Source organism: Staurois parvus, unplaced genomic scaffold (assembly GCF_062004578.1).
Source record: "Staurois parvus isolate SC_StPar_1 unplaced genomic scaffold, SC_StPar_1.0 ptg000261l, whole genome shotgun sequence".
Classification (NCBI taxonomy): domain Eukaryota; kingdom Metazoa; phylum Chordata; class Amphibia; order Anura; family Ranidae; genus Staurois; species Staurois parvus.
Window position 1 is genome coordinate 3697372 of NW_028318057.1, and position 19438 is coordinate 3716809.

The 19438-nt window shown below is 41.2% G+C and overlaps 1 protein-coding gene across 1 annotated transcript in view; it reads right to left on the reverse strand.

The window, feature by feature from the left end:
• Positions 1 to 19237, reverse strand: part of SORT1 (sortilin 1) — a 168181-nt gene extending 148944 nt beyond the window's left edge. The window contains exon 1 of the mRNA XM_089681181.1: positions 18930 to 19237. Within this exon, the coding sequence (XP_089537307.1) occupies positions 18930 to 19169 (240 nt within the window). The 5' untranslated portion in view covers positions 19170 to 19237. The remainder of the gene's footprint in view (positions 1 to 18929) is intronic.
• Between the last annotated feature and the right edge of the window lie 201 nt (positions 19238 to 19438).

Below are 19438 nucleotides of genomic sequence, written 5' to 3' on the forward strand. Positions count from 1 at the left end.
TCTGTAATTTTTTTCATGCAACTGCTCAACTCCATCCCTACCAGAAGTGGCGGTAACAAAAGACATTGAGCACCAGCAAAATTGTGTTTACTGGTCGCTAGCCAAGAGTAAACAAGGTAGTCAAAGCACCTGTCAAGCCATGATGTTATACCCAACAACTTCAATAACACAGACACAATAAAATAAGTGTACGAACTGGTGTTATTTTAAGAAGGTATGCAACCATAATTTACAGCTGGCAGCACCTATACATTACTTTATGAACTTCACCTATACTGTTGCTGTAATCTAGCCCCAATCTATAGCCTACACCAGCCTGTCTCAACCCCAGAGAAACCCTTGGAATAACTATTTTCAGATCTTGGGGAACCCCTGCTAAAACCAATATGTTGGAAGTTAGTGGGAAGAATTTCCCTCACATTGGTGAGCAGGGGGAAAAATGCTATCCGTACAGAGGTAGTCAGAATGTCCCCCTTTCGTACGCTTTATAGGACCATTGTTGTCATGCCGCTGACTCCAACGAGTGGCAATGGCCCCCCCTAACTATCCAAGAACCATAAGATAGAAGGTCAAATCACCACAATTTAAGGAGCGCCTATCAATCTCTGGTGGAACCATGGTTAAGTCCTCATGCACGTTGGACGTTTGTGAAGCTACTGTTTTTTGGCTTTTGACGTTTTTTCTTCAGCCAGTAAACCCCCCAGCATGTTTTCCTATGTGTTCATGCACACATAGGCTGTAATCAACGTTTTTTTGACAGGGACGTTTTTGGCTGGAAAAAAAAAAAAAAAAAAACCCAGGACTAGTGGGGTCTAGAGGAGTTTAGCTGTAAAAACGCTCTAATGCTGAAAAATGCAGCAAATCGCCATCACTAAACACTAATGCAAAACGCTAAAAAAAAAAAAAAAAAAAAAAAAAAAAAAATCACGTTTTTAACGTGACTTTACACAGCTAACCTTACCAGCGTTATTAAAATGCCCAGTGTGCATGGAGCCTAAGAATGACTGGCTGAAAACCTATCACTTCAGAGGAGGTCTATTCTGCCTCTAATAAACTGTCCTTTTACTTTTTTTATCAGCTCATCACCCACAGTTAAAACATTTTTGTATTAATTGACCCCTTTTAGATTGTAAGCTCTAACAAGCAGCACCCACTGACCCCTCTTGTATTGAATCGTAGTCTAACTATACAGCGCCCCTCTATTTTGTAAAAGCACTGCAAAAACTGCTGGTGCTATATAAAGCCTGTATGATAACAGACTATTCTGAATGACCAACTTTAGATTGAATGTAATAACAAAATAGATGAAAATATTATTTAGCCCATCCCACCAGCCATTTGCTGTGTTTTAATAAGGGCTCGTTCACACTTGACTGTTTTACCAACGGTTGCCAAACGCCCCTATAGCGTTTGGCAAGCGTTGGTTAAACGCTCCGCAAACGCCACATGCGCGGTTTAGCGACGGTTGCTAGGTGTTTGCCGAGCGTTAAAAACTCCCCACAAACGCCTATAATGAAGTTTGAATGGTGTTACCGCTCTGCAAACACCCCACAACCGCGTCGCAACCGCACCGCAAACGCCTGGTACCATAGAATAGAAGGCTTTAACGCCTCCTGACTTGACCAGAGGCGTCCGTTTTGCCGCGCCGCGATGCCAACTCTCCCGTTAGAACAGCACCATGTGCTGCAATGTGCAGAATTGTCTGAGGCGTTTGGGAAGCGATAAAAAAAGCTTCCCAAATGCCTCTCTGCCGCCTGCACACAACTCTAGTGTGAACGTAGCCTAACAGTTTTGGAACTGTAATCATTGGGGGCCTTTTACAAGAGAAGCACTGTACTTATATTTACAGTATCAACCAGTAATATGCCTCTGATAAGTACAAAAGAACTTAGAATAATAAATTCATCATTGGTATTTTCTCTTTATTATGCAAATATTCTATTAGTATGTTTTTTCTTAACTTTATATTTGCATTACTACGAATACTTTTGTATTTGAGGAGCTATTGCTTACATTCTATAGGTATGTAATGTATGTATTGTATATATTGGTGCATATATACAGTCATGGCCAAAAATATTGGCACCCCTGTATTTTTGTCAGATTGTGCACCACTTTGCCCAGAAAATTGTTGCAATTACATGTTTAGGCATTCTCACGTTTACTTCTTTTGTTTGTACTGGTATGACACAAAAAAGTGGAGAAACAAAATGCCAAATCTGACATTCAATGCAAAACCCCAAAAATGGACTGGACAAAATTGGTAGCTCAAAAATTTAAGCTATAATTGCATTCTGTTCTGTTGTATCTCTGTGTGCCACATGGAACATGGAGAATAGAAACAGCAGCAAAGAATGGTCTGAGGATTTGAGAACAAAAATTGTTGAAAAGCATGGACCATCTCAAGGTTACAAGTGCATCTTCAGAGATCATAATGTTCCTGTGTCCACTGTGCGAAACACTGTCAAGACATTTACAGCCCATGGCATTGTAGTTATTCTCCCTGGACGTGGACGAAAGAGAAAAATTGATCAAAAGATTGCAACGAAGGATTGTTGCAATGGAGGATAAAGAACCTTAATCAACTTCCAGACAAATTTAAGCTGACCTTCAGGCACAGTGTACAACTGTGTCAGCTCGCACTATACGTCACCATCTGAATGAAAATGGCTGCTGTGGTAGGAGACCAAGGAGGTCCCCACTGCTAACACAGAAACATAGAAATACCAGATTGGAGTTTGCCAAAACTTACCAAAATCCTTTTGGGAGGAGAATGTGCTATGGACAGATGAAACAAAATTACAGAAAATCACAGAAATGAAGCATTTAAAGAAAAGAATACAGTCCCTATAGTAAAACATGGTGGAGGTTCACTTTTGTTTTGGGGTTGCTTTGCTGCTTCAGAACACTGGAGGTCTTGACTGCGTGCATGGCATTATGAAATCTGAAGACTACCTGAAGAATTCTGGGGTGTAATGTAGGGCCCAGTATCAGAAAGTTGGGTCTCCGTCAGAGCTCATGGGTCTTACAGCAGGACAATGACCCAAAGCAAACGTCAAAAAGCACCCAGAAATGGTTTCAGACAAATTGCTGGAGAGTACTGAACTGGCCAGCAATGAACCCAGATCTCAATCCCATAGGGTACCTGTGGAGAGATCTCAAAACAGCAGTTGGGAAAAGGAACCCTTCCAATCTGAGAGACCTGGAACAGTTGGCGAAAGAAGAGAGGTCCAAAACTCCAGGAGAGGTGTAAAACTCAAACGGTTAAAGCAATTTTTTTTTTTTTTTTTTTTATACAAGGGGTGTGCTACCAAATATTAAATTGAGGGTGCCAATATTTGTCCAGTCCATTTTTGGGGTTTTGCGTGGCATGTGTCAGATTTGGCTTTTTGTTTCTCCACTTGTGTCATACCAAAACAAACAAAAAGAAATAAACATGAGAATGCCTAAACATTTGTAATTGCAACAGTTTTCTGGGCAAAGTGCTGCATAAGCCCTGTTTCCCACCACTGCGACATCAGGTGCGAAAAGCAATTTACAATTCGCACCTGAAGTTGCATCTGATGTGTTTCTATGGCTCTGTCTTAATAGGTGCAATTTAAAGTAGCACGATTTGAAAAATAGTTCCTGCATTATTTTTTTCACCACTTAAGTGCAATTTAACTCAGACTAAGGTCATTGACATTGAAATCGCACCTGTGTATATATCAGCGCTACTTCGAAGTTACTCTTACAAATTGCACCACTTTGAAATTGCATTTGTGGTAAACCAAGGTTTATCTGACAGAAATGCAGAGATGTCAATATTTCTGGCCATGATTGTATGTATGCAACATATACAGTATGACTATGCATGCATTTACTGCTGCTGTCAGAGAGCTACCTTCCAAAATTCCATTGCATTGTAAAACAAAGATAATAAAGTATCACATCTTATCAGAACAGTCATTTAGTATTAAAAAAGGAACTGCAGGTAAGCTGCATAATTCAACAAAATAAACTGTAATGCTTTAGCAAATGCAAACATCCTGCTTAGTAACTTTTTTTTTTCTTGCAACCTCTGCATGTTGTATATATGTGTATATGGCAGCACAGTGGCTAAATGGTTAGCACTTCCGCCTGGCAGTACAAGAGCCGTCGGTTCGAATCCCAATCACGGCACCACCTGCTTGGAGTTTGCACGTTCTCCCTGTGCCTGCATGGGTTTCCTCCGGGTACTTCGGTTTCCTCCCACACTCCAAAGACATGCTGGTAGGTTAATTGGCTCCTATCTAAATTGGCCCTAGTATGTGTATGTATGCATGCAAGTTAGGGACCTTACATTGTACGCCCCTTGGAGGGTTAGGGACTGATGTGAATGTACAATATATATGTAAAAGGGCTGAATACACTGATGGCGCTATAAAAGTACTTGTAATAAATAAAATATATAAACTGTGTATAGTCTGGCCGCGCCTTTGCAAAAGGCACAGCGCTTCCTGCCCTATTTTTACTCTACTATCCCATGTCTTCCTACAGCCCTTCCCCAATTCTGTGCAGTACGGTGCTAACACAACCAGCATAAGTGCAGACCCATCAGGGAAGGACTAATTTGATGTGCCTTATTTTATATGACCAAATGCCAGTTCTTCTAGCTTTTGATGAATAATTATCATACAGTCTACTCTAAGAGACACCTCTGATCTCTGTTGATTATTATAAGCACCTCTGTCAGTTCTAAATAGTTTGCCTCAACCCTCTAACTGCCACATTGCCTGGATAGCTTGGTCTGTTAAAGTTGAAAAGAAAAACTTGCTGGCCAGATGATCACGTAAAAATAAAAGAAAAAAGCCTAAAATAAAAAACAAAAAAAAAAATAAAAAAAAAACAAAAACAATGCACCAGTCGCATCCAAGAATTGATAAGCTGCAATATTTTTGCTTTTGGGTTTAATATCCTTTTAAAAACAGCATAATTCTGATAACTATAAATATATATTACAGCAATTATTGAATCTGAAGTAAAGGAAAATTTCGCCTATGGGACACAGATGGCAAAAATGTAATGGGCTATATAACCCTCCCTTATTCTATCCAAAAAGGGGGAGGGGAAAAAAAAAAAAAAAAAAAAAAAAAAAAAAGAAGGGGTAGCCTTTACTGACACTAACCTCTTTAAATGTATAGATGGCCTGGACAATTATGTACTATGCATACGTTAACTGACAATTGTGTGTTCACACAAAAAGAGCTTTCTTTTGGTGGTATTTGATCGCCACCGTTTTTTTTTTTATTATTAAACAAAAAAGAAAAAAAAAAACTGAAAATTTTAGAAAATAAAATGGTTTACTTTTTGCTATAAAACATACAATAAATTAAAATTAATAAAAATTAAAATTTCTTCATAAATTAAGGAAACATTGTGTTCTGCAATATGTATTTGGTTAATATATTAGTGTATATTAATTTGTTTGTGCGAAAGTAACAACATCTACAAAATGACTGTGTATATACAAACTGGATTTTTTATTTTTTTTTTTCTTCACTTTTTTTTCAGTAATGGCTTCGATCAGCGAGTTAGGCCTCATGCACACAGGATGTTTTACAATCCCTCCTCTTGGTAGCAGCGTTTTGGCAGAAAAACCACCTGGCGTGTGTCAAAGTGTCTAACACTTTTACAAGCACCATTCACTTAGGCGTTAATTCATTGCAGTGGTCAGAACTATTATTCTGCCCAATAAAATGAATTAACGCCCAAGCGCTAAACACACCTTTTGTTTTTTCTGCCAAAACGCTGCTGCTCCTGGATGCACTAGCCCTGGGTTTTTTTCCTGCTGGTAAACGCTACTGCTACTAAAAGCTTCTAAAATTCTATGTGTGCATGGACACATAGGATAACAGAGGGCTGTTTGGAAGCAGTAAAAAGAAACACCTAAAAGTGGCTGCAAAAATCCCTGTGTGCATTAGCCTTACAGTGGGCATGTGATAGTTCTGACACTGGGGGGAACTAAGGACTACTGACAAGACCAGTGACACTAATACAGGGATTAGTGCTAATATTATGCACTGACACTGTACTAACTACACTGGAAGGTTAGGGGTTAACATCTGGGGCAATCAAAAGGTTAACTGTGTGTCTAGGAAGTGTTGTGTATGCTGATTTTAATAAAAGGATTTTTTTATTTTTCCACCCCTGTCCTATACAGAGCTCTGTGATGTTAAACCATCACAGAGCTGTCCGTAAATTCCAGAGCTGAACAGCGGGTCCCAGCAGTCACTCATTTGTTGCGACTAGCTGATCGGCTTGTGCTGTAATCACGTACTAAGTATCCAGTGCAGGAGAGCTTCTCTGCCACTGCATAACTAAGTTCGGCAAGCGGTAAGTCAAGATTTCAAAAACTGCAAGCAGGCAGGCTCTTTATTGTATTGCATGCAACATCTCTTATGCAATAAAAGAAACCTGCCTGCTCACAGTCTTCTTTGGAATGTACAATGCATCTGTGTGCTAAAAGGACTACATACCTGCGCATGCGCAGGAGTGATGTTCTCCTGAACAAGCCAATGAAGATGGCCACAGCCCAAACACCCGGCAGAAGTTGCTGGTGAGGGATGTGCACTGTTGAGAGAGGCAAGTATGGTGGAGTTTAGCTCTTTAAAGCAACCCTTCAGTCATTTGTTAAAACTTTCCTTATATTACAAGTTCTGCCCTTGCGGTGTTATTTTTGGAAAGCAAAAAAGTTCATTTGGTGCCAATAAATACGTTCATTTCTTAAGGCCTGGCTCACACCTATGCGTTTATTGCATTTTGCAGAAACGCACTACAGTCTATATAACATGGTTTCCTGTGGGACACGTTAACCTCTGTGTTTTTCATCCACTGTAGTTTTGATAGAGGTGCGCCAAAATGAACAATCTGGTGCCAAATCCGAACTGAAAATTCAGGATGCATTTGGCTGAAAACCAAAATGGACAGTTTTTAAAAATGGAAAAAAATACACTAATGAATGAAAAAAAAAAAAATTGTAAAAATATGAAAGATATTACGCCAAGTAAATAGATACCCAACATGTCATGCTTCAAAATTGCGCACACTTGTGGAATGGTGCCAAACTATGATACGTAAAAATCTCCATGGGTGACACTTTAAAAATTTCTACATGTTACTAGTTTAACCGTTTCAATACCGTGCAATTTTACACCTTCCTGCCCAGGCCATTTTTCAGGTTTCAGCGCTCTCACACTTTGAATGACAATTGCGCGGTCATACAACATTGTACCCAAACTAAAATTTTATCATTTTCTTCACACAACTAGAACTTTCTTTTGGTGGTATTTAATCACCGCTGGGGTTTTTATTTTTTGCTAAATTAACAAAAAAAGACCAAAAATTTTGAAAAAAAACCACACATTTTTCTTTGTTTCTGTTATAAAAGTTTACAAATAAATAATTGTTCTTCATAAATTTAGGCCAAGATGTATTCTGCTACATGTCTTTGGTGAAAATAACCCAAATTAGGATGTTTATTTTTTAGTTTGTAGGAAAGTTATAGAGTTCACAAACTATGGTATAGATCTGAAAATTGATCAATCCTGAAGTACTGACGGCCAATCTAATTTCTTGAGGTCCAAGAATGGCAGAATAGTACAGATATCCCCAAATGACCCCTTTTTGCAGAGTAGACAGTCCAACGTACTTCATAAGAGGCATGGCGAGTTTTTTGAAGTTGTATTTTTTTGTCATAATTTTTCGGAAAATGAAAAAAATTTAAAAAATTATTTTCACAATTTTTTTTTTTTACATACTGTCACCAGTGCAGTACAGCGTCATCATATAACTGGCATGGCGGTGAACAGGGACACTGACTGGTGACAGTATGAAAAAAAAATATATATTTTTTTTTTTTTTGTTTGTTTTTTTTTTTTATTATATTTAATTTTTTATTACTTTTTTTTTATTTTTTTCATATTTTACTATGACCAAAGTAGTACAATGTTACCATAGTAACATTGTACTACTTTGGGGAAGTGATCAGTATTTTTTTTTTTTTTTTTTTTTTTTTTTTTTTTTTTTTTACACAATTTGCTTATAGCAAAGAATGACTTTGCTATAAGCAAGCATTTACCTGAATGAAATCGATTCATTCAGCTTTTTTTTTTTTTTTTTTTTGTGCTTAGCTGTGATTTGGTCACAGCTAATCACATGACGTGCATGTGATTAGCTGTGACCATTCACAACTAGGCACTAGTATACAATGGATGGCATCATGAATGAAGCCATCCATTGTATACAACTGTCATGTGACCTGCTGTGATTGGTCACAGCAGGTCACATGGTACCAGCAACGGGAGCCGGTACTCGGATCTGTCATCGGCCGTGTCCCAGGTGCACGGCCGGTGACAGATCGCACTGCTGCGCCGCTCTGCATTAGCGCAAATGGCGCATGTGCGGGAGCACGCCAAATGGCGTGCACCCGGAGTGGAGAAGCACATCTGAAGCCGCCAAACGGCCATTGGCCGGGCGGCTAATGGTTAAAGTTACAGAGGAGGTCTAGTGGAGGTCTAGTGCTAGAATTATTGCTGTTGCTAGAACGTTTGCAGCAATACCTCACGTGTGGTTTGAACACAGATTACATATGTGGGTGTGGCCTACATATGCGTTCACCACTGCGCGCAAGCACGGAGCACTTTAAACATTTTTTTTTTTTTTAATTACTTTTATTCCTACTCCGAAGGCATGCAAACATCCCTTGTGATAGAAATAAGCAGTTTCAGGTCCTCTTTATGGAGAGATCACTCTGTAAAAAAAAATAAAAAAAAAAGTCAGCAGCTACAAAAACTGTAGCTGCTGACTTTTAAAAAAAACAGCCACTCGCCTGTCCCACGATCCAACGTTGCTCCCGCTGCAGCTCAGTTCACCGGCCATCCTGTATTCCAGGCGCCGGCATCTTCAGTGTGGGCACCTAGCTGTGGCAGCTTGCGGCTTTACAGCCGGGGTGCCCACTGCGCATGTACTTCCTGAATGGCTCCATCGTCTTCTGGGTCCTGTCAACTTCCATTTCCGATCGCCTAATGCAATCGCAGGGGGAAGTACCTGTCAAATTCGGGTACGCCCCCCCTCCCCCCCGCTCCCCAAAGGTGCCAGTCCTTAATGGGGAGCGGGGGACCAATCTAAAGCGAAACTTCCCCTTTTGGGTAGAATTCCGCTTTAAAAAAAGTAATTGATCTAGTGCAAAAAAAAAAAAAAAAAAACCAACATGACTTGTTTACGAGGCGCCAGAAGTGATGTAATGATGTCGCTCCGGTCCTCCAAGGGCATAGAGATGAGTGGAGACCGTCTTTCCTTCCTTCAGGTAGGGCTGAGAACCACCGGGTGGTGGCAGCTTCATTTCCAGCACCTATTTTCATATCGGCCCAAGGCCGATAGGGGTGTTTTAGGCCAAAAGGCATCAGTCACCAAAATTCCCTAGTTTTTGGAAAGGGTCAGGGACCTTTTTTTTTTTTTCCTCGTTCAATAGACTTCAGTGGACAAGCATCAGAAGTGCATTTTTTATATGTTTCTTTTGGGGGGGGGGGTTCCCAATGGGAAATCTATTGACTTTGATGCAACTTTACACTGTCTGGCATTCAAGTAGCATCAAATACCATCCAAAGTCGCATCAAAGTCAATACTTGCCTATTGACAAAAGGAAAAAAAAAGAAAAAAGCATCAAAGTTGCGTGTACAAAAAACGCAAAATGCGCTGGGCAAACAAATCAAATGTAACATGCAGAGGTGTGAACTCATGTATGGTACAACAGCCACCTGACAGCTTCAGTAAATGATGGTGAGATGACCATCAAGGCTGCACTATGTCAACACTGTGCTGTTTAAAAGGCAACGGCTAAGAAATTAGGAGGAGGAAAACTAGGACAGTGAAAGGAGACCCAGACCCACTGAACATCACAACCATTCTACCATAGTCCACCTAAGGGACACATGCTATATATGACCTCACTTAGTGCTTTGGTCATATACACCAGGTGAGCAAAAGTGCTGATGTGACCGATTAAAAAGTTTCACTTTAGTCGGTCAGTCAAGTTTGTCTAATGATGCTTTGATTGTTTCTAATCTGATCAATGTCCAATTTGATCAAAACAATCCCATCTGCAAACTATCAAATAGCCGCAATTTCCCTTCCGATTAAGACTCAATTATGATCAGATTGACTCAAATGGAGTCGATCAGCCAGGGCTGAATATTTTCAAAATGTTTAATTGGCAGCCCTAAGATACATTGATGAATACGATTCTATTTTGATCAATCAGATTAAGTGGTGGAAGTAGAGATCCTTGTGTGGCACATCCAATAAATGGGTTATCGACTATAGATCATTTATTCCTACTGGAACAGATCACTCTGAAACAAAAATTGATCATTTAGTGTATGCCCATTGTGAATATATTACATACAACACTACCCTCACCCAGGCTGACAATGCTGCTGTCCAAAGATGGACACATTGCTCCTCCATAGAGTGGAGACAACCATAAATTGGATACCGTCAATTAATCAACTGCTGGTGAGTGGGGAGCTCACACACGGATTGAGCAGGGACCGTCCGAATTTCGATCCACGTATGGCCAGTTTAAGATAGGAAGTGTGTTACTGACTCTATCACCAGGTAAAAATAAAAGGAAAAACGCTCCTAAAGAGAAAACTAATGCATCCACCACATCTAAAGTAAAACTAAAAGGCAAAACTTGCACATGTGATCAGCTATGTCGCCAGTTCAGTTGAGACACTGACAGTTATCAATTGCGGCATGCCTTCAATGTAACGGTTTTCGGAAATAGTTACCGTATTTTTTGCCGTATAAGACGCACTTTTTCTTCCCCAAAACTGGGGGGGAAAAGTTGGTGCGTCTTATACGACGAATAGAGAGAATCCGTGAGGCGCGGCCACGGCCGTAGGAAAGGCCGCGGCTTTGGCCTATCTCTGGAGTGGTCGGCCATCTTAGTACACCCGGCGGTGCGTGCTGACGTCATCACCCCTTCTGCTCGTGGATCCTACCATAGTGCGGATCTACAACAACAGGTGAGGCGCGGGGCAATGCAATGTTACTGGCTATTATTACTATGTTGGGGGCAATGTTACTGGCTATTACTAATGTGGGGGCAATGTTGCACTGGAACAGTGATGGTGAAGACGAGTGGGGGGGCAATGGTGGACTTTACAGTGATGAGTGGGGGCAATGGTGGATGATGTATTAAACAAAAAGACAAAACGTACCGGTATGTTTGTCTTGTTTTTTTTTTACTGATCCGAAAAAGATCCGATCCGTGACTCCTGATCCGTGGAACGATCCGAACCGTGAGTTCTTTCATTTCTGGATTTCTTGCAGCAAATTACCGTTACCGTACCTCCTTTTCAAGATGTCTAAGCAGAAGAGACTGGCATATAAAGCTGCTTTCAAGTTGGAAGTAATCAAATTTGCTAAGGAGCATGGAAACAGAGCAGCGGAGAGACACTTCGGGCCACCTCCAACTGAGAAAATGATGAGAGTGGAGGAAACAGGAGGATCAGCTCCAAAAGTTGGATAAAAGCAAGCACACCTTACGTGGACCAACTGCAAAGTGGCCAGAATTAGAGGTAGAAGTGAAGGAGTGGATCACACGTCACTGGCAAAATGGACTGTCTCAACAAAAATGATAATCTATGGAGGCCAAACGCATTGCTGTGGAGAAAGGCATTCAGGATTTCATCGGATCACCATCGTGGTGCTATAGATTTATGAAGAGATCTGGCCTTTCTATGCGCACCAAAACCAGATCTGCACAAAAAATGCCAAAGGAATACGAATCAAAGATTCTATCTTTTCATAAGTTTGTTATTGATGCGAGGAAGAAGAATAACTTTGAAATTAGCCAGATTGGGAACATGGATGAAGTCCCGCTAACGTTTGATGTGCCATCTAACAGAACCGTAGATATCAAAGGAGCCAAAACCATAACCGTAAAAACTTCAGGGCATGAGAAAACCCACTACACGGTTGTGCTGTCCTGCTGTGCAGATGGTACCAAACTGCCTCCGATGTTGATCTTTAAAAGGAAAACATTCCCAAAAGAAACGATTCCACGGGGAGTCGTCGTGCACGTTCATGATAAAGGGTGGATGGACGAAAATGGCATGAGGCTGTGGATTGACAAAGTGTGGTCCAAATGTCCTGGAGGGCTTCTGAAGAAATCTTCCTTGTTGGAGCTTGACCAGTTCAGAGCGCACTTTAGGGAAACTACTAAAAAGAACTTTAAGTTAAGACCCAAATAGCTGTGATTCCTGGTGGTCTTACCAGCCAGCTGCAACCTCTGGGCGTTTCCATTAACAAACCGTTCAAAGTTCTGATGTGAGAGGAGTGGAACACCTGGATGGCAGCTGGGAACCATGATCTGACGTCTACTGGGCGGATGAAGAGGCCCACTATTACACAAGTGTGTGAATGGGTTAAAAGGTCATGGGACTCCGTGAAGGAGGACATTGTTGTAAAATCATTCAAGAAGTGTGGCATTAGTAATGCCTTGGATGGAACAGAAGACAACGTCTTATTTGACACCAGTGAGGAAGAAAATGATGACAATGACTGCGTGGATCTGTCCTTCCTCATTTCTGATAGCAGCGAAGAAGAGGAATTATTGGGGTTCGAATAAAAACATTACAGCCTTATTTTTGTTACTTTCACTGTTTACTGACTTTACTGACTGTTAATGAGAGTAAAGATAGTTCTTAATATGTTACATGGTTGGCATAAAATTGTTCTTAAACTGCCGTTAACTTTATACAGTTGATATAAAATATTTTACTACAGTATTGGGTTCAGAATCTTTTTTTTCTAGATTTTCCTCCTTTAAAATTGGGTGCGTCTTATATTCCGGAGCATCTTATATGGCGAAAAATACGGTAAGCTTCATTCACACCAGTGTGCAGAGATATCAGTTTTTCTGCACGCCTTCTGCAAGGGCACAGCAAAATCAGTTCTTCTCTATGCTCCCTGTTCACATCACACCACTAGTATCACGTGCAGAAATCTGATTTCTCTGCAAGTGAAATCTGTGCGTCAGTTTCCATCAGTTTTTCTGCATGTATGGTGTGAATAAGGCCTTAAATAGATGGATTTAGTTCTACTTTAGGCATGCTATGCACTGGATACAGTGGATTTTCAAACATTTGTACGAAACTTCTTTCTACAGTCATGACTGGACAAATGTTACTCCAATTTTGTTTACTCTTAACATTCAGTTTTGAAGTGAATGTAATTTCCTGAACAAAAACCACATTCTTGGTTGGATTCTGTCATCACAGTCATGAAAAATGATCATCAATTTGACCCCAAACAACAATTAGAAAATCAAAATTAACAGTCTTAAATGAAAAATTTTGGACTAAATTCTATCTGTGTATAGACAGCTTAAAAGGACATGTTCACCTTTTAGACAAAAATAATAAATGCACATTTTTTTTGCAGGTTAAAAAAAAAGTGCATTATTTTTATCTACAAGAGTCTGGAGAGCATTGCAGCAGCAATCAGTAGATTGCTTATGCCGAACGGGAAAGCAGATATTCTAACAGGAAGCTTCAATGAACTACCATGGTGCTCCACAGTGGTGATCCTGCCTGTCCCTCTGCTTTACTACTTCAAACGGACATTAGGCATGAGAGCAAACCCATCTCAGCATGGTCAGTTTTCTTTGTATTCTACTTGGGAGCACATCTTGCCTGTACATCAGTGGTCAGACTTCTGCTGGCGCACCCACTCTGAACAGCACTTCATGGGAAAGATCAATGAACTGCTATTTCTCAGTCTTTTGCAGACATACCCCCTGCAGTCTCTACCCCCACCTCTCTAAGCTCCTAAGGCCGCTGAGAACATGTGATCATTCTTAACAAAAATTATAATTACAGTTTTCTTTTACTTTTCTCTCGTGTAACCCAAGATGGCTATGAATCCAGGCCAACACAAAATCGTACACTTAAAAATTATGATTTTTTTTTTTCCCCCACACTTAGTACACATGCAGTCTAAAAATTTGACAGTGTCTCTTTACTGGACTTTTACAAGTTTTATCTTCCCAAAGAAATATCTCCCACTCTTCATAATCATACCTTATTCACGTCATCAGTTTTAGGCAGCTCCTATATTTAAGAGCAACGATTTTCAAATATGAAGCACACAAAAGGGCAAAATTAGAACCAAAATGTCCGATGAGCACCTTGAGAACTGCTTCTATATCCATTAGACCAGATATTGGTGTGTTAGTTTGTCAAAAACAGTATCAAATATTGCACTAGTTTTATGTTGCCGTCTATTACGTCTAATACTTTTGTAATAAAATTTACAAAAAAAAAAAAAAGATACAGTGAGGCGATTTGCTAAAACTGGTGCACTGTGCATGATGGCCAATCGGCTTCTAACTTCAGCCTGTTCAATTAAGCTTTGACAAAATCTGGAGGCCGACTGGTTTCTAAGCACAGCTGCACCAGAGTTTGCACTCTCCAGTTTTAGTAAATAAACCCCATTATCTTTATCAGTGAATATTAAGGAGGAGCTCCAGTCATTTGTGTTTATTAAAAGTCAACAGCTACAAAAACTGCAGCTGCTGACTTTTAATAGACACTCACCTGTCCCAGGATCCAGCAATGTGCTCACCCAAGCCATTCTTTCCATCAGTTTTCTGTCCCCAGCATCTCAATGGTGGGCACCCAGTTGTAACAGCTTATGGCTTCACAGCCAGATGCCCACTGCGCATGCACTAGCCGCGGTGCACTTTGTGAATGGTCCTGCAGTCTTCGGAAACCTGTGACGTTTTCCAGAAGATTGTGGGGAGGGAGGGGGAAGGAGAACTTCCACTCGGATCACCTATGTGGTCTGACCAGAAGAGCTGGTACCGGTAAAAACCCACTCACCCCTCCCCAAAAAAGGTGCCATTTTGTAAGAGGCCCTAAAATAGAACTACCCCCTTTTGGGTGGAGCTCTGCTTTAAATGTCCAAGCTACCTGATTGTTTCTTCCCATTAGCTATCCTTATTAGTGTATTTTATGTGTGGCCCAAGACAATTCCTATTCTTCCTATGTGGCCCAGGAAAGTCAAAAGTTTAGACACCCATGGTTTATAGGACAATACACAGACATTTTGCCTTACATTTCTATTTTAAAAGGTGAGGGCTCACATATTTTTAAACTGGTTGTAAAGCAGGGGTTTGGAGATAAAAAAAAAAAAAAAACTACTTGCCAAAGGGACTACATCAGGGTCCCAATCTACTTGTCCTGATTTAAAAAAAAATAAATAAATAAATTGCCAGGATGGAAAATATAAAAAAGGTTGATTTCTATTTATTTATTTTTTATTAGGCAAAGATGTTTAGCAACTTAAATTTTGCATGTTTATTTTTTGCTAGAACCCCCATTTTTTTTTCTTAAAGCGGAGGCCCTAGAGCAGTGTTTCTCAACCTTTTTTCGGTCAAGGCACCCTTTAAAATAATGGACAATCCAGAGGCAGCCTTTAAAATTATGGATAGTCTTCAGGCACCCCATTCTAAAATAGGGTGCCTGAAGACTGTCTACAATTTTAAAAGGGCACTCTATTCTAAAATGTGAAAAACTATTCTAAGAGTTTATAGCAATATCTACACACATAGAACACCCAACATTGGAGGTGATTTATTTTTCCAAAGCAAGTACACTTTTGCACACTGGTACTGACTAGTATTCCAATGTTTCTGTTCTCCCTCAGTTTTTCTGCATCACTGAGCAAATGTGTCCTCAGCACTGATGGAGAGCGGCAGAGAAGGGTCAGCTAGGATGCTGTGCACACAGTTGACATCCTCCTTATCAACTGATGATGTCATTGGTTGTCAGGACGCTGGCAGCTAGAAGGTCATAATGGTGCACAATGAAAACCTGTGGCTTTGTGTAACTAAAAAGGCAGGCTTGTATACAAGTTTTAATACATTTTTAGAAATTTTGCCAAGGCACCTCTGAAGAAACCTCAATGCACCCCACGGTGCCTGGGCACCCTGGTTGAAGGCTGCCCTAGAGAATAAATTGGTGGGTGTTGCAATTGTTATGTCACTACGTATTTGCACAGGGGTTTTTCCAAATGCAATTTAAAAATAAAACACTATTTGAATTTTAATGCGAAAAAAAATACAAAAAACACAATTTTTTGGTAAAATATAGAAGAGGATGTTACACCGAGTAAATAGATACCAATCATGTCACACTTTAAAATCGCACAAACCCATCCGACAGCAACAAACAACGTAAATTTTACTATCCATAGGAGATGCTTTAAAAGCCTTTACAGGTTACCACTTTGGATTTACACAGGTTGGGTGCATAATATGACGCTCATGGTGATACATGTTTGTGATGATCGTGGTTTACATGCGTGCAGGACCAACTCGTGCGTTCGCCTTTGTGTGTTGATGGGGGTTCGCCTTTGTGTGTTGATTTTTGTAATTATTTATTTTTATACTGACAGGTACTTTTTATGGAGAGATCTGGGGCCAAGACAACCCCAGATTCCTTCTCTTCCCTCAAAGAAAAAAAAAAAAAAAAAAAAATCAGTGTGATCAATGCTTTTCATTTTTAAAAAGGACGCTGTTTGCATGTGGGAAAATGGAAGTGATGTATGCCCATCACTTCCTGTTTCCAATGCCAGAGGTGGACAGAGCGGTTATGGTCTGTCTGCCTCTATGATAGGCTGGCAGAAGCGCTAGTTGGTTGATCCGATGTCTCAGTGGGACAGGACTAGGGTTGCCACCTTTTCTTCAAGCCAAACCTAAACACTTAAGGGCACGTGGAAATTTTTTTTTGTTAGTATACACTATAGGACTGCTAAAAAGCAGGAACACCTTTGGATGGTCCAAGGAGGGAGTAGCAGTAGGGCAAAGGAGGGTGCCAATAAGGCAGTGAATGGCACCAGTAGGACACAAAAGAAGGCCATTCAAGTGAACGGGGGCTTTCTGCATTTATGTGCAATGCATGCAGGTGGGGGCGCTGTTGTGATGGTTAAACAGATGGTGATACTGCCTTGTCAAGTACCCTCTGAAGAGCAATCTGAATGTGGATTGCTCAGCCATTTCAGTATTTTCTGTGCAATCAGCAGGGAACTGGGGACAGGAACAGGACTACTGCTGAGTAACCTCTTCTCTGCTGGAATTAAAAAAAAAAAAAAAAAAAAAAAAAATTCCAACAATCAAACTACAGCCCCAACCTTCAGTTCACTACTATACCAATCCACCGGGGCATGTAATTGCGGGGAAATGCAGCACAAGGATTACTCCACCTACACCCGAATATCATCAAATAGTTCCAGTGGAGTAATCCTTATGTTGGGGTTCTCTGCTTCAGCCTGCACAGTAGGAAGTAGCTTCCTATGGTGTCACACCAAGAAGAGGAGGGGCAGCAGTGCCAGCGAGGGACCCAAGAACAGGAGGATCGGGTCTGCTCTGTGTACAATCATTGTACAGAGCAGGTGAGTATAACACGTTACACTAAAAAAAAAAAAAAAAACACACATTTTAACCTTTACAATCACTTTAAACACCTTAATTCATATGTCCATTGAAGAAAGGCATCTCTTGATCATTCCCTTAACAGTAGCATCTCCAAACCTCCTATTTCTCAATAAAAAAAAAGTATACATTCAAAAGTGGTTGTAAACCTCAGACATGAAATATATACAAAGCATATCCCTCTACAGTGCTCTGGTGATGACTCCAAAAGAAGGATATAGGTATTGCTTAAAGTATTGGGACACCCCTCCAAATCATTGGATACAGAGCAGGGTCAGCGTATGCTGAAGCGCACAGAAGTTGCCAACTGTCTGTAGAGTCAGTAGCTAAAGACCTCCAAACTGTGTGGCCTTCAGACTACAGAAACAGTGCGTAGGGAGCTTCATGGAATGGGTTTCCATGGCTGCATCCAAGCCTTACATCACCAAGTGCAATGCAAAGTATCGGATGCACTGGTGTAAAGTACGCCGCCACTGGACTCTAGAGCAGTGGAGACGTGTTCTCTGGGATGATGAATCAAACTTCTCTGTCTGGCAATCTGATGGACGTGTCTGGGTTTGGCGGTTGCCAGAACAGTACTTGTGTGACTGCATTGTGCCAAGTGTAAAGTTTGGTGGGGGGGGGTTATGGTGTGTGGTTGTTTTTCAGAGGTTGGACTTGGCCCCTTAGTTCCAGTGAAGGGAACTCTTAAGGCGTCAGCACACCAAGACATTTTGGACAATTTCATGCTCCCAACTTTGTGGGAACAGTTTGGGGATGTCCCCTTCCTGTTCCAACATGACTGAGCACAAGTGCACAAAGCAAGGTCAATAAAAACATGGATGAGTGAGTTTGGGGTGGAGGAACTTGACTGTCCTGCACAGAGTCCTAACCTCAACCCGATAGAAGAGCTTTGTGATGAATTAGAGTGGAGACTGCGAGCCAGGACATCTCATCTGACATCAGTGCCTGACTTCACAAATGCACTTCTGGAAGAATGATCAAACATTCCCATAGACACACTCCTAAACCTTGTGGACAGCCTTCCCAGAAGAGTTGAAGCTGTTATAGCTGCAAAGGGTGGGCCAACTCAATATTGAACCCTACAGACTAAGACTGGGATGCCATTAAAGTTCATGTTCGTGTAAAGGCAGGCGTCCCAATACTTTTGGCAATATAATGTGTGTGTATAATATATATAGGGAAAATTTTTAAAATTAAAACAAAGAATATAAATGTTGCCTTAAATGATAAAACTCAGTGAGCTGTAACCTGCCCTTTAAATGATTGCCAGTCAGGGTGGAGCTCCCCATATTAGAAGGGGAAGGTATCACCACACCTAGGCAGTGGAGGAGCCCACCATTATGAGGGCATGTCCCCCCTATCACACCCTGGGGCTCCTATTAGCCTTGCCCTGTCCCCCGCTCACCAGGAACGTGTCCTTTCCTAGGACGTCACTAAAGGCCATGGGCTGTGGACAAGTGCCATCCTCGGTTCCGGACTCCGCTCCGCTCCCCGAGCTCCTCCGCACCCGAGGATTCCACGAGCCTTCCTGGCGCCATAAAGTAGGACGGCCGTCCAGCTGGTCTCGGGGATAGAAACAATACGCTGACCTGACGGCGAGAAGCAACAACAATCCCCGAAGGTCGCTCCTGTTCAGACACCACATCTCTAGCAGAGCTTCCCCGACCGTGGCTTGCACATTGACAGGTACACGATGACCCGCCGCCTATTGGTAGTGGCAGCCTTCACTCTTTCTTTCGCCGGATTCTATTGGCCGGGAAGACGAGCAGAACCCCCATCCCCAGAAAAGGTCCGCCCATAAGCTACATCATACATAAGCAGGTGGCAGCTGGGCTCTTATTTCTGATTGGCTCCCGCTGCGGTAGTCTGTTTCGATTGGGAAACTAGGAAACAAGCTCTGCACGGTAGCGTGTC